At 40.8% G+C, this 13,988-nt stretch overlaps 2 protein-coding genes across 2 annotated transcripts in view; both read left to right on the top strand.

The window, feature by feature from the left end:
- The first annotated feature begins 2,084 nt into the window (after nucleotides 1–2,084).
- LOC119019878 (nuclear factor 7, brain-like) lies at nucleotides 2,085–6,220 on the top strand. The gene is made up of 2 exons (XM_037098821.1): nucleotides 2,085–2,178; nucleotides 3,178–6,220. Exon 2 carries the CDS (start codon nucleotides 3,462–3,464, stop codon nucleotides 4,887–4,889), a length of 1,428 nt encoding a protein of 475 aa, XP_036954716.1. The 5' UTR covers nucleotides 2,085–2,178; nucleotides 3,178–3,461; the 3' UTR covers nucleotides 4,890–6,220.
- A 1,293-nt stretch (nucleotides 6,221–7,513) lies between these two features.
- LOC119019481 (phospholipid-transporting ATPase ID-like) overlaps nucleotides 7,514–13,988 on the top strand; it is a 35,517-nt gene continuing 29,042 nt past the window's right edge. The window contains exon 1 of the mRNA XM_037098115.1: nucleotides 7,514–7,670. The gene's annotated coding sequence lies outside the window, so the exon portion shown is untranslated. The remainder of the gene's footprint in view (nucleotides 7,671–13,988) is intronic.

Here is a 13,988-nt window from a genome sequence, read left to right as displayed (position 1 = left end):
TTATATTGGAGGAGAGTTGTGCAACTTCTTGTTTTTCTCATAATTAAACTTTGTTCTTAAAAAGAAACACAAACAGAAGCTTTGCAGTTGTTTATCAACAGCATCACCTCTTACCAGTTTACCAGTTTCTGGCAGATTTGAACAGAGTTAAAGCCTTTTTTCTTTGTTTAGTGAAACAAAACATGATCATTATTTTCAGATGATACCCTTACTTTGTTGTATGAAAACACTGCCAATACAAGGAAAATGTTGCTATGAATTGAGGGAAAATATTCAATTCTGAATGACACCCTGACAGCTCCATCTGCTGGTGACAACATGACATGACAGTATTTATTATGGTAATAATTTAACCCTGTGTCAGAGGTGAAAGGAAATTGAAAGCAGATTTGACGTTGTTGAGCAGCACTGAGACGCCATTACAGAGTGTGAGCTCTCTGCTGGAAAACAATCCATTGGAGTGTTTAAAGCAATCAAGAGAAAAGACAGAAACTTGGTGAGTCCTGCAATGAAAAATAACTTCAATAACAAATGGCTGAGAAAAGTTCTACTCCTCTTGAAAGTTTCCTGAGCTGCCATGTGTGTTCAGAGACTTTCAGAGATCCTGTGTCTCTGAGCTGCAACCACAGCTTCTGTTCAAGCTGCCTGAAAAAGTTCTGGGAACAAGCTGAAAACAAAAACTGTCCCATTTATAAAAGAAATGTGAACTTTACTCTGAAGGAATTGGATGACTTGTTTGCTGGGAGACAGAAATCTGGATCGTCTGAGGCAGAAAAAGGAGAGAAGAAGGTGGAAGTGGCGTGTAGTAAACATCCAGAAGACACACACACACACACACACACACACACACATACACAAAAAAAAAAAAACCTGTGTCCTGGATGATCCCACCACTGCCACCAATTGTCAGGCACCAAGCAGTAAGGAACAGAACACAGGAACAGTTTCAAAGATAAGGTGGGCTTTTGTTTTAACCCAAACAAACGGCAAAATCAAACTTACAACTCAACTCAAGATGTGAGCCCCTAAAAAACGTCAACTCAATATAACTACAAATGAACTGGCAAACAATAAGGTGCAACTGAATCAACAGACCTCTGTAAATGAGAGGCAGAGGGAACTTAGATAAGGGCTCGGGCAAATTAAATAAACCACCAAGGGATGAACAAAATGGGCAACACACTGAACTAATACAAACATCACTTCAGGAGGTTTGGTCCCCTTCAGCTGATGGTGGTATACAGGTGCTGCTTGCCATTGGCCACGCCCCCTTTGTTCTCAGCGAGTCACCACCCCACCAGCCAGGTAACTCAGAGAGAACAAATGATAATTAACACAATGTTTAAATCCTACAGTATTGATGTGTGCACTTAATTCAAACAATGTAAGATTAAACAAAATAAACTATTACAAATCCCAGTGATGCAAATTGGTTTAACTGAAACCAAATCAACTTAAAGAGAATGATTCATTGACTGAGGGTGTGGGCAGACATTACCCTGTGTGGATGCTGCTATCACAAAAGATCAGGCAATGAAAAACTGCAACACCAGCTCCAAAGATAGTGAGAGCTGTAATCAGCAATAAACTGGAGCACTGACCAAATAAAAGTTTCTGAAAATGTCTTCATTTATAAAAACTGATCCAATCGAACCTGACTACACACAGAGACACACGGTTTATAATAATATCAAACAGAAGAGATCAGAGATCTTTTCATCAACAGTGTTTCCGTCTGTGTTTATTTGTCTTCATTGTAACAAAATATAGTATATAGTTATATAGTATATAGTTTTAATGTTATACATGAAACATCACACACAACTTCTTGATGAGATCAAACTCTGCAACTTCCTGTTGGTGTTTGAAACTTAAGATTTCTCACACTGGTCAGATCATCACACAGAGAGAAACAGAGGTTTAAACATGTTTGACTCCAGGATGAACTTGGAAGTCTTCCAGGTGCTGAAGGGCAGCTTGTCAAGTATCCTGTTCTATCTGCTGGTGATAAAATGGCTGCATTTACTGCCAGTAATGATTAACTAATAAAAGATGTTGGTGACATTGAAAGAAATTCTGACAGTGTTGAACGGAGCAACGAGGACAGCACACTGTGAGAGATCTCTACTGAACAATGAACATTTCTGGGACTGAAAGAGTCAAACTGAGCAAAAGTTGGTAAGTCTTTGATTTATAAACAGTTTGGGAGTAAAGAAAGACATTTGAACTCTTTCTGTCATTTATTGACATGAATATTATGGATTTGAACAGATTTAAAAAATCTGACATCCTCCTGAGAATGATCAGTCCTCACTGGAGGACTAAAGAAAAAAAGCTCCTCCTGTTTGTGGCGCAGATTTGAGGACTTGAGACTTACTTGACTAACACTGCTGAAAGACTCGACTTGACTTTGACTTGGCACTCATAGTTTGAGACTTGACTTAGACTTGACACAGATGACTCGAAAGTCTTGGTTTTTCTTTCTTTCTTTCTTTCTTTGCGCATATTGAGTCCTCAGCCACTGTTTGACGCGGTGCATGCAAGCCTGGGAGATTTTGGCCGCCGCCTCGGTTAAAGCGTCTTCAGTCCGCACAAAGCCAATAGTTTCAATGTAGGCGCTCACAACCCAACACCACACCGTACCGGAACACATTCGGTGCGACGCACTTGTTTTTTCGTGCACGTCTGTGACGGACGTGCTTCTCTCTCAGGTGTTGTGTCCGTGTGTCTCCTGCTGTTTCTCACGGAGCTCTGCCCCGTTTGGAAGCAGAAGGGCCCGTCTGTGTAAAGCTGTCGCTTCCGGGGCTGATATTCATGTAATCTTATTCTTGTGTTCATGGGTTTGAAAAATGGGTTTGAAAAAAATATATAAAATTGATCAACTATGCAATTACATCATGTTATTGACTAACCACCCTCTTCTGTTTACTGTGTCTACAGATATGAAGAATACATTCATACAAACTTCTTGTGACTTGTTTGACCTTAGCAGTGACTTGACTTGCTTGATTTTGATCACAGGAACTTGGGACTTGCTTGAGACTTGAAGGTTAAGACTTGAGACTTGCTCATGAGTTGCACGTATGTGACTTACTCCCACCTCTGGTTTGTATTCTTTGTTTTGTGAAGCAAAACACGAGGTCATCATTTTTTCACGTTACTTTTATTTTGTTGTAGGATAACAACTTCCAGGACGAGGAAATGTTCAGCTCTGAATGACATCCTGACAGCTCCACCTGCTGGTGACAGCCTGACATGACATAATTTATTATGGTAATAATTTCACCCCGTGACAGAGGTGAAAGGAAACGAAAGTAGATTTGACATTGTTGAACAGAACTGAGACGCCATTACAGAGTGTGAGATCTCTGCTGGAAAACACACCGCTGGAGTATTTGAAGCAATAAGAAAAGAGACAGAAACTTGGTGAGTCCTGCTGTGAAAACTAACTTCAGGAACAAATGGCTGAGAAAATTACTCTTGTGGAAAGTTTCCTGAGCTGCCATGTGTGTTCAGAGACTTTCAGAGATCCTGTGTCTCTGAGCTGCAGCCACAGCTTCTGTTCAAGCTGCCTGAAAAAATTCTGGGAACAAGCTAAAAATAAAAACTGTCCCATTTGTAAAAGAAAATCCTCAAAGGATTCTCCACCAGTGAACTATTCTCTGAAGGAACTGGCTGACTCCTTTGCTGGCAGACAGAAATCTGTATCATCTGATGCAGAAAAAGGAGAGAAGAAGGTGGAGGTGGTGTGTAGTAAACATCAAGAGGAGCCTAAATTGTATTGTGAGGATGAGCAGAGAGCTGTGTGTCCTGTCTGTGAGTTTTCTCTCCATCAGAGTCACAAGGTGGTTCCTGTAGAACAAGCAGTCAGTGAGCTGAAGGAGCAGCTGAAATCTGACTTAAAGTCTCTACAGGACAAGAGAAACAAATACAAACAAGTGGAGAAAACATACAATGAAGTGATTCAACACTCCAAGAAGCAGCTGTTGTCCACAGAGAGGCAGATCAGAGCAGAGTTCAACAAGCTCCACCAGTTCCTGAAAGAGGAAGAGGAGTCCAGACTGGCAGCTCTGAGGGAGGAAGAGGAGCAGAAGGGGAAGACTGTCAGCAGAGAGATGAAGATGATTGAGGAGCAGCTCTCCTCTCTGTCAGACAGTATCTGTGCTGTTGAAGAAGAGCTGCAGAAACACAACGTGCCATTCCTCAGCAGTTATAAAGCCACTCAGACCAGAGCCAGAGTCCAGTGCTCACTGTCAGATCCACAGCTGGTCTCAGGAGCGCTGATAGATGTGGCCAAACACCTGGGCAACCTGTCCTTCAGAGTCTGGGAGAAGATGAAGGACCAGGTCCACTTCAGTCCTGTCATTCTGGACCCAAACACTGCAAACCGCTGTCTCTATCTGTCTGATGATCTGACCAGTGTGAGACATGGAGACACAAACCAGCAGCTTCCTGACAATCCAGAGAGAAATACTATGTATTCCACTGTTTTTGGTTCTGAGGGCTTCAGCTCAGGGAAACACAGCTGGGAGGTGGAGGTGGGAGATCATCCTGACTGGATTGTAGGTTTGGCTAAAGAGTCAGCTGACAGGAAAGGAAAGAGATTTGCTTCACCAGAATATGGAATCTGGTGTTTATGGCATGGTGAAGGAAAATACACTAATGGTGCTGGTGAGACTGTCAGAGTAGAGAAGAGTCTCCAGAGGATCAGAGTCCAGCTGGACTATGACAGGGGGGAGGTGTCCTTCTACAACCCTGAAGACATGACTCACATCTACACTTACAGAGACACTTTCACTGAGAGACTCTTCCCATATTTCAGTATTGGAAAGTCTGGTGATGCTAAAACTGCTGATATCAAAATCTGTCAGACTGATATTTCTCTGTGATGTTCAGGAATGTGAATTAATTGTTTAGACTTGTACCTTTAATGTCACTGTATCATGATTCTTTGAGGTTTGATAGTCTTTAAAATCATCATCACACTTATTATTGTGTCTGAAACTGATCTGATTTGATGTTGACGGTCACAGAAATGTTTTTTTCTCACTGTTTCTGTCATCTGACATGAAAGATCCAAAGTGCTTTTCATGAACAGAACTGAAAAAATTTAAACCTTTCAGTAACTTCAACTTTTGAAAGAAAGTTAAGATTTTACGCCAACCTAGATGTTAAAAAATGTTTGGGTTACAGTTTTATTTTATCCATTCTTAAACATGATATAAATAACTTATTTTATATTATAACTGAATATCCTGCTCAGAAGCATCTTTTCTTTAATCAGACCACAATAAAACATAAACTGTATCCAATGAACCAAATATGTTGTGTGATGCTTTAACGTTTTTCATCATCAGACATCAGTTTTTATTTGTCAGATTTCTGGATCTTCTGATGATTCTTTTAGTTTTCATCATGTTTAATTTCAGTTTTTACTCTTTACACTCAGAGTCTGAGTGGTTCAGAGGATCAACACACATTCTGACTCTGACTTATTGTTGAGAGCCACAGAAATGTTTTTTTTTTCAGTGTCTTTTCTGGAGCGTCTTTTATATTCTTGTATTGTTTTCATAAAAAACTCACTGCAGAAATGTTTACTTGAATCACCTGTTTCTGTTCGAGTCATCAAGTGTTTAATTATATTTCATTCATACAACAAAGGTGTGAACTCCTGCTTTTGATATTCTCTTAACTTTTTCATGGATGTCAACAAAATATTTGTTTATGTCGTTTTGTAAATACGTTGATTGCCCCGATGATGTTTTCTTTGGTTTATAACAAGATTTTATGATTTAAGTTCTTCCACCTCTTAAAAGTTCTGTCTATGAGAAAATTAGTCAAAATTCTGAAACTGGACGAGATGATTCTTTTCAAATCACAGCTGTTTATTTTCCTTGTTGTTATTGTCTTGTTTTGAGTCTAACAGCATCATGTCATTAGCTTAATAATTTATTTCAGTTTTGGATCAGTTGGATTTTTTTCTGAGAAAACTTTTAAATTGGTTCAGTTTTAATTCAGTCTCTAACTCTCGCAGTGCTCCTTCATGCTGTATGTGACATCTGTTGTAGTGTAAACATGATCAATAACATGAATGATAAATATCCAGTTTATGCTCAATACGGAATAAGGAAATTCCATCAGTACAGTTTAGTTTAATCTGTTATTTTATTCCTGTATGAACTTTACATTAATAAAATGTAACTCAGACAATGCAGCTTCACATGATGTGTCATTAAATCACAGCTTTGGTATAAAATTGTGTCATAAGGTTGTTTCCATTTCCTTGACACACGTCTGTCAAATGATGTGTGAAAAACTACAAATTACAATAAACACAAATCACAAAAGAAAATTATAAATCAACTATACCAAGAATCCAGTGTTACATCTGAACTAATTTAATCAGAACAACAAATTCTTCTGTGAAACTCTGCAACATCAACATTTATGGATGGACCAACTCATTTAATTCATTTCTCTCCGTAAAGTCACATGACTCATGAACTGATTGTATGTAAAGAAACCTGAATCAGACTCAAACCACCCTGATAAAGCTGAACAGCTGAAAACGTGAAGAATAAAACATGTCATAGTGGAGAAGTGTTGTGCAGCTTCTTTAATATTGATGGAGTTTTATTGATTGTCACACTAGTCTTTCATTTAATATTTTAACGAAAAAAACAGCAGTAGAAACTCCAATTTTCCAGTTGTATTAAACTGTGTCCAGTGAAGCTGTGACAGTGTGTTGGTCCTCAGCTCTGTTACAAACAGCCTCATTGAAGAGAGGAAGTACTGAGGCTTGTACAGACACAGATGTGGTGATGCTGTCTGACATTATTTGCTCTGAAGGAGAATTCAGATTGTCACTAAAGATTTGCTTATTTAAATGTGCATGTGCATGATGTCATCAACATTATTGAATGTAACGCATGTATACAGGAAGTGACTGCATGGGCACATTCCTCTTCCTGTTAACGCCACAAGATGGAGACAAAGAAGGCATTTTGTTCACAGCCTGCTCATTTTGAAGTCTGAACAGTTTTTACTCTTATTGACATGAATATTATTGTTAGCTGCACAGCTTGATCAACAGCACCACATCTTATCAGTTTCTTATGGATGTTTACATCCTTCACAAAGATCCCACTCTATGTGTTGGACATACTGTATGTCAGGCTCCCTGAGAAACTCATCACTGCTGTGTCACTTCATCTGACACCAGTTCAGTCAAACCCTCTCAAAAACATCATTCAGACTGAAATATATTTTTTTAGTTTGTGCTGTTTATTAATTCAATTTAGCACAAGTCAAGCTCAACTAGTTCTGAACGTCAACAAATACTTGACACCACGAAACGCTCCTCAGTTAGAATACAGATCAGTGACGTCATCAACAGCGTGGTAATTACCTCTAGGAACCACGTGACCCGCGTGCTATCTCTTGCTAAAACAGTTGAGTTACAACTAAAAGGAGGAGGGAGAGGTGGAGAAAAGAGACGAGGAGGGTGGGGAGCATGAGAGAGGGAGGGGAGCCGAGAGGCGGGTAGTGGGAAGCCCAGGAGGGAAACACTGGCCCTCCTCTCCTCTCGTAGTTGAGAGATTTTTCTTGTTTATCCGCAGGAGCCGCTGGCGACGCACGGCGCAGCGCACGGAGCCAGCCCGGGACGCACGGTAAGAAGACGCGCCGCCGCTCTGCGTTTTTACTGACCGTGGAGGAGTCGAGGAGGAGCGGGGAGCGGGCGTACATGCTGGGATGGATTTGTTTTGTTTTGTGGAGAGGCGGGGGAGGGAAGAGAAGAGATGGAGGAGGAAGATAGAAACAGGCAGACAGGAAGCTGAAGTGAACGGGCTCCTCACTCTCCCTGTCCCCGTCTACCGCCGCCCTCCAGGGAGCCCTGAGACCCAGAAAGTAACGGGAAGACGGAGGAGAAAAACACTCAGCTTCACTTTTATTCGCTTTGGTCGCTTTGCGTGGGTGTTTGGTTCAACAGAGCTGCTGTTCGAAACTTCAACAAAACTTCTTACACGCAACATGTTTCACCTAAACACTCATTGGCGAGATAACCAGGGTGTGTTTGGTTGTTCTTTTTTGTTGTTGTTGTTGTTCTTCACATGGAGGCACACTTGTTAGTGGGAGTGTTGACGATGATGGTGATGATTATAAACAGTGTGATCGATGGGTGTACGCACACCGCCGTTGTCCGTAAATGCTGTGATGAATGATGAGTAATCTGTGCAGCGGAAGATAGTGAAGCACTCATTCATATCCTGTCTTGGTGTTGGGGCAGACAGTTTAGAGTTCAGGGCCAGACAGTAAGGTGTGCGAGTGTGTTGGCCCTCAGCTGTAAATGTAACACATGGGCCTGGTGTAAACAAAAGAAGTCAGGGGCTCCTGAACCCTCTGAAATACTAAACATTTGATTAAACTAGGGCAGGAAGCTTGGGTGGAGGGTGAGACCCTGTAAACGTTCGGTGCCGATCCAGAAAAAGGGACGGATCCGGGATTTGTTCGCCGATGTCATTAATTTCAAGGGAATATTGTGTGAATCTTGATGACAGAAATCAGGCGCATTTAGTTGGTCAGTGTCCATGAGTCACATATGTTTTATATGTTATTGATTTAGGATTGACTGAGTGGAAAGGCACTGTTGAGCGGAGATATACGCTCTGTTATTTTAAATTATGAAATCAAGTTCCAAGCCCACAATGTTGAGGGAAATGTACACTGTAGGTGTATCACAGCAGAAAAAAGTGAACCGACTGCTTAATTGGACAGAAATAGCCTAGACATGTAAATTACTGTAGGAACTGGAATGCGACTGAACCTCAGCTGCTTCATCTAAACTGGCGCGAGCTCTAAAAGGGTCATGTGAGGTAATACCTCGAATTTGATCTCGATAACTTCTTGACGTGCACAAATTAATTTCACGCGGGCCAGAATCCAAGTTTGTGTCACAGCTTGACGGCGGTTCATTGTTGGACGACGGCGCGTCTGCCAGAGTGGCTGAGTCTGGAGCGTAGAGGAGATTATTAAATTTAAAAGGTCAATCAAAATGTCAGGGTTTTATCAGGTAAGATGAGAGGAGGAGTGGCTCCGTGGCCTGAGAGGTCAGGTGAATTATTCAGAGGTTGATTGTCCGGGTCTTCTCGATGCAGCGCTGGGGGCTCGATGCTGTATTGTGCCCTCGTGTCATAACTGCATCTCACTTTTCCGTTCTTGCTTTGTTAAATGTTTATCGCCGGTGGACAAAAAAGACTGGACGGGCGATAGGCTTTCATGTGTTCGTGCATCGTCTGTTCACACATGCAGAGTCACAAATCAGTTCAGTTTTTAACATCCTCAGAGGCGGACATCTCTACGAGCGGTGGTGTTATTTTTGCTCATGCCTCATTTTCTTCACTTTCAGACGTGAGTCAAAGAAAAATGAGAAACTCCCCCATTCCCTCTCAGTCGGATCTACTGAGGAAACTGTCATTAATTAGTAAACAAAAACACTAATCCTAAACAAAACACTGTCAGTATGTTACCTTCTATTCATTTATTCAGCCTAGGTGTCGGTCAGAGTGAGATCTGTCAGTGCCATTGACAGATAGGAGGGAAAAGGACATCTGATAAAAGGGAAATGAACAAACAGTAGTCAGGAGCAGGCGTCACTGCGGCTGCCTGGCTGTTAAGTAAAAGTACCAATTTTTATAACAATGTGAAAATACTCCATTCCAAGTAAAAGCTGTGCATTCAAAAGTAAAAGTAAATGGCCCTGTGACTGATGAATTGTCACAGATCACATCATTAGATTGATTAGTTAATATTTGTTTAGATTTTAACAACACTTAAGAATTTTTGTCCTGGGTAGGCTGACGAAAAATAACATTTCACGCCATGATTATACTGTCCAATATAATTGCGAATCACGATGTGATCGCTGTATTCATTGAAACTTCTTAAAACTTCAAAATGAAAACAAAAAAGTTCACTGAAACATGCTAGGATCACTTACATAATGTGAGAAAATGTGATCATGAAAATTCATGGCGATCAACTTATTGTGAGTGTTTTTAATCACTAACTACTATAACAAATACTTTTCCCGTCCCATCCCTAGTCCAGGGGTTCCCAGCCTAGAGGTCGCAAAGAAATCAGAAGGCTCATGAGATGACTGATGGGAGATTAAAGAAGTAAAAACGATCAACTGATCAAGATCAACTGCACAAATCGATTATTTAGAACAATGCAAGCATTTCAAATGTTAATCAGATCCTGGTGTCAAACATGTAGCCGCAGCTATCAATGAATGTTGTAGTTGAAAAAATAAAACATTTACTTCTGAGTTGTAGAGAAGTACGATGTGGCATGAAATGGAGATATTCAGATACAGTATGTGAGTAAATGTACTTAGTTGGGCTACTTAGTTGGGAAAACAGTGTATTGCTCTTCTCTGGTGGTTTTATTTACTGGTGATTTATGGATAAAAAACTAGTTAAAATATTCGCAGGCTGCAACTATAGAATTACACTGACATACATGTACATGCCACAGAGACTTCGTCTATTGGTTTTGGAAGTTGATGTGCTTTGTCTTCTGTGGTCATGGTTGCTATCTGAGGCACAGAATGAGCGGAAAACCAACAAGTAAAAACAAACATGGTCTGTGTGGTTCAGTGACACAGAAAACGGTGAAACAAAAGGGACTATGAGCGCCCACCCAGGACGCCAAAACCCAAAGCCATGCCTACGAGATGTTCACCATTTAAAACAATGTAAATGATTGGTGAAGGACAATCAGTTAAATTAAGTGCATCTTTGAATCTTGTGCACAAGTATTAGTGAAGATGTGATGACTTCCTATTTGTGGTGAGGTAGAGTCAAATTACAGCAGGTTTAGGCTCACTTCCTGAGTACAAACTTCTGACGTCTGTTAAAGTCATTGTACCATCACTTTGTGTTAAGAACTTTGTCTGAATAAAATAGTAAAAATGAATGATTGATTAGCATTAAATGCCACCTTTCGGGACTTGGTAACTTTTGTTTTTGAGCACAAAGTGTATTGAGACACATTCTGGTTGGTACGTAAAAGACCCGAGGTGTGAACTCTGGCCCTGCAACTGACCAGTATCTATTTTGGATTTGCAGGAGCCATGTGGTTTATATTTTTGTGTAGTGGAGCAGACAATCTAGCCATGTTACTGCTTCATTTAAAAATTCTGTTTTAGTGGTGTGTTCTTTAATGGGGGAAAGTTCTGACATTGAAGATATAAGAGTCTTCAGTCGAATTTCAAGCTTTTCAACTTCCAGGAAGTTAGCCTGTGAAGTTAATGCTCAGCTTGTCTTTGCTTCCAGACACAGGCCCAGTCCCAACTAAAGGTGTTTGCAGAAAGCGAAGTGAATTTCCACCTAACACCGGTCTTGACCACTGGGCTGTTTGTGTTTACTTGCTCCAAACATTCGACGTACCAGCTCTACGTTAGCAGTAAGCTAACATTAGCTAGCAGCAGATGCATCAAACAGGCTCAGCCTCTGACTGAGCTCAGTAAACTCTTCTGAATTTCACCTCACTCTAAATATATTTATACTGACAAATGAAACAGGGACTATATTATTCACCCACACAGAAGATATTCAGCAGCAGTTAGCATGCACTCTGCAAAACGTGGGCTTTGTACAAACAGTGACAACTGTACAGACCTCCACCACAGGCCCATGGCCCCGGGCTCAGGGGTCCACGAATGTAGGTTTCGATTCCACTGTGGTTCAACTGTGGGTAGGTGAAATCCAGTTCTCTCTGCAATGTCAATGTTGCACTGTACTTAATGTGAGACTTAAGGAGCCCTTAAATCACTGATCATCCTTAATGTGCCTACAGGTTGAAAAACAAATTCACATCATATGTTTGGAGTGTTTTCTGCGGCCACAAATAGCCAACATGCCGACTGTACAGACGTCATAGTAACATTCGTAACTGCACTGTCCAATGATCAATGCAATTAGATTGGCAGATTGATACGTATCAAAAGTAAACATCACTTCAGATCAGTAGCACAGTTTGACGTTCGTAATGACTGTGCGAAGGGCTTGGAGACGGAGTAGCTGCATGAAAGTTGTATGCTAGTCTAAAACATTGTTTCAGGATACCTCTGAGTTGGTTCACGGCCCTCTTAATGGAACACAGGCCTTGTTTCCTACAGAATAAGCTGTTAGGGGGAATAAGCAAGAACTTGTTATCACTGCTACTTCCTCCTATTGTTGTGTTACTGTAAAAGATTTCTGGACTGAAACCTGAAGACAGATATGGTGAAACAACAGAGACGCCCAATTTAAGTATTTGCAAAATCAACAGTTGCAGGTGTTTTTTTTCACACAGTGGGTTTCCTTGTAGAGAGTGATTGTTAAATAATTAACTTAACGACCAGTTGGAACTTGAGTTTTTGATTTGGTGCTACTGTACAACATTTCCTCCCTGGCCTTCCTTGGAATAGCGGTATTAGTTGCATTGGATAATGATCTGAAGTATTCAGTAACAATACAGGATGTTCTTTGTTATCCACAGAGAGACACTGTCCAGGACATTCTTGAATGGCTAACACAATAACGACGAAGGTGAAATAAGTCTGCCCTTCCTCTGGGCTCTTTTAATCGTTGATTTATTGATTGAATCATTGATTGATTGGTCTATAAAACATGAGAGAACAGGAAAAATGCCCTCACAGTTTCCGGGCACTCGAAGTGACTCATCAGATGTCCTGTTTTGACTGACTAACAGTCAGAATTCCAAAGACATCTCTACTTTGACAAGCTATTGTTCTGCATTTTTTACTTAGATTATCTATTGATCGTCAAAAAAAGTTGTAGATTATATTCTATCAACTGACTTTTGTTGCAGCTCTTCTTCCGTCTGCAGAGGGCTTTATTGCTCTCAGTGGATGTGCTCTGAAAAATACAGTGTGGTATGTCAGCTATTATTAGCTAGAAGCCTGATTAGACAAGTACCTGTTGACAGAGATGCAACAGAAAACTTAGGCTGCTGGGTTTTGGAATGCAGACGACTCCAAAAGAAACCAAAGCAGGACTCACTGTACGTTAGGAACAAGACCAACCTGTGTTTGAAATGACATCTCTTGTAATATGGAATATCCCAAAGCTCAGCTGAAGGAAGGGCTGTCCCAACAGATAACAAAGAGATTTCTACGGAGGGTTGCCAAACAGCCAGGTAGTATATGCAAAAGAACTAAAAAAGAAAACAAAACAGCTAGACTATAAGGTGACACAAAACAGCTTGGAAGAAGCACAAACAATGCAAAGTGACTGCAAGGAGGTGCAAAACAGCTACAAAGAGACACATCACAGCTACAAAGAAACAAAAATGATCATGAAGGGATGCAAAACAACCACAGCCTGATGAAAGCAGATGCACAGCAACTACAAAGAGACGCAAAACAGCTACAAAGACACAGAACGTCCACAAAGAGTTGCAAAACAACCACACAGCGATTACAAGGTGACACAAAATAGCTATGAAGAGACACAAAAACACAAAGCGACTACAAGGAAATGCAAATACAAAAACAGCTACAAAGAGACACATTGCAACCACAAAGACACAACAGTGACCACAAAGGCACGCACAACAACTGCCAAGTGACTGCAAGGAGACACAAAACAGCTAGGAAGAGACACAAAAAAACACAAAGTGACTACAAGGAGATGCAGAACATCTACAAAGACACAAAACATCTACAAAGGGTTGCCAAACAATTGTGCAGTGACTACAAGGCGACACAAAGCGGCTAGAAAGAGACACAAACAACCCCACAAAGAAACAAAAATGACCACAAAACACAAAACCCCCCACTCCACCACTAAGACACTCAAAACAGCTCCTATCATTTTATGTCTCTTTCAGACTGGGAGTCTTGCCCTTCTATCTGATGGGTGGGAGCCTTTAACTTGTCTGTGCCCTTAGTCTGCTCGTGCTGATGATGTTTGTAGCCTGAG

Source organism: Acanthopagrus latus, chromosome 5 (assembly GCF_904848185.1).
Source record: "Acanthopagrus latus isolate v.2019 chromosome 5, fAcaLat1.1, whole genome shotgun sequence".
NCBI classification, from domain to species: Eukaryota; Metazoa; Chordata; class Actinopteri; order Spariformes; family Sparidae; genus Acanthopagrus; species Acanthopagrus latus.
This window is presented reverse-complemented; position numbering and strand designations above follow the sequence as displayed.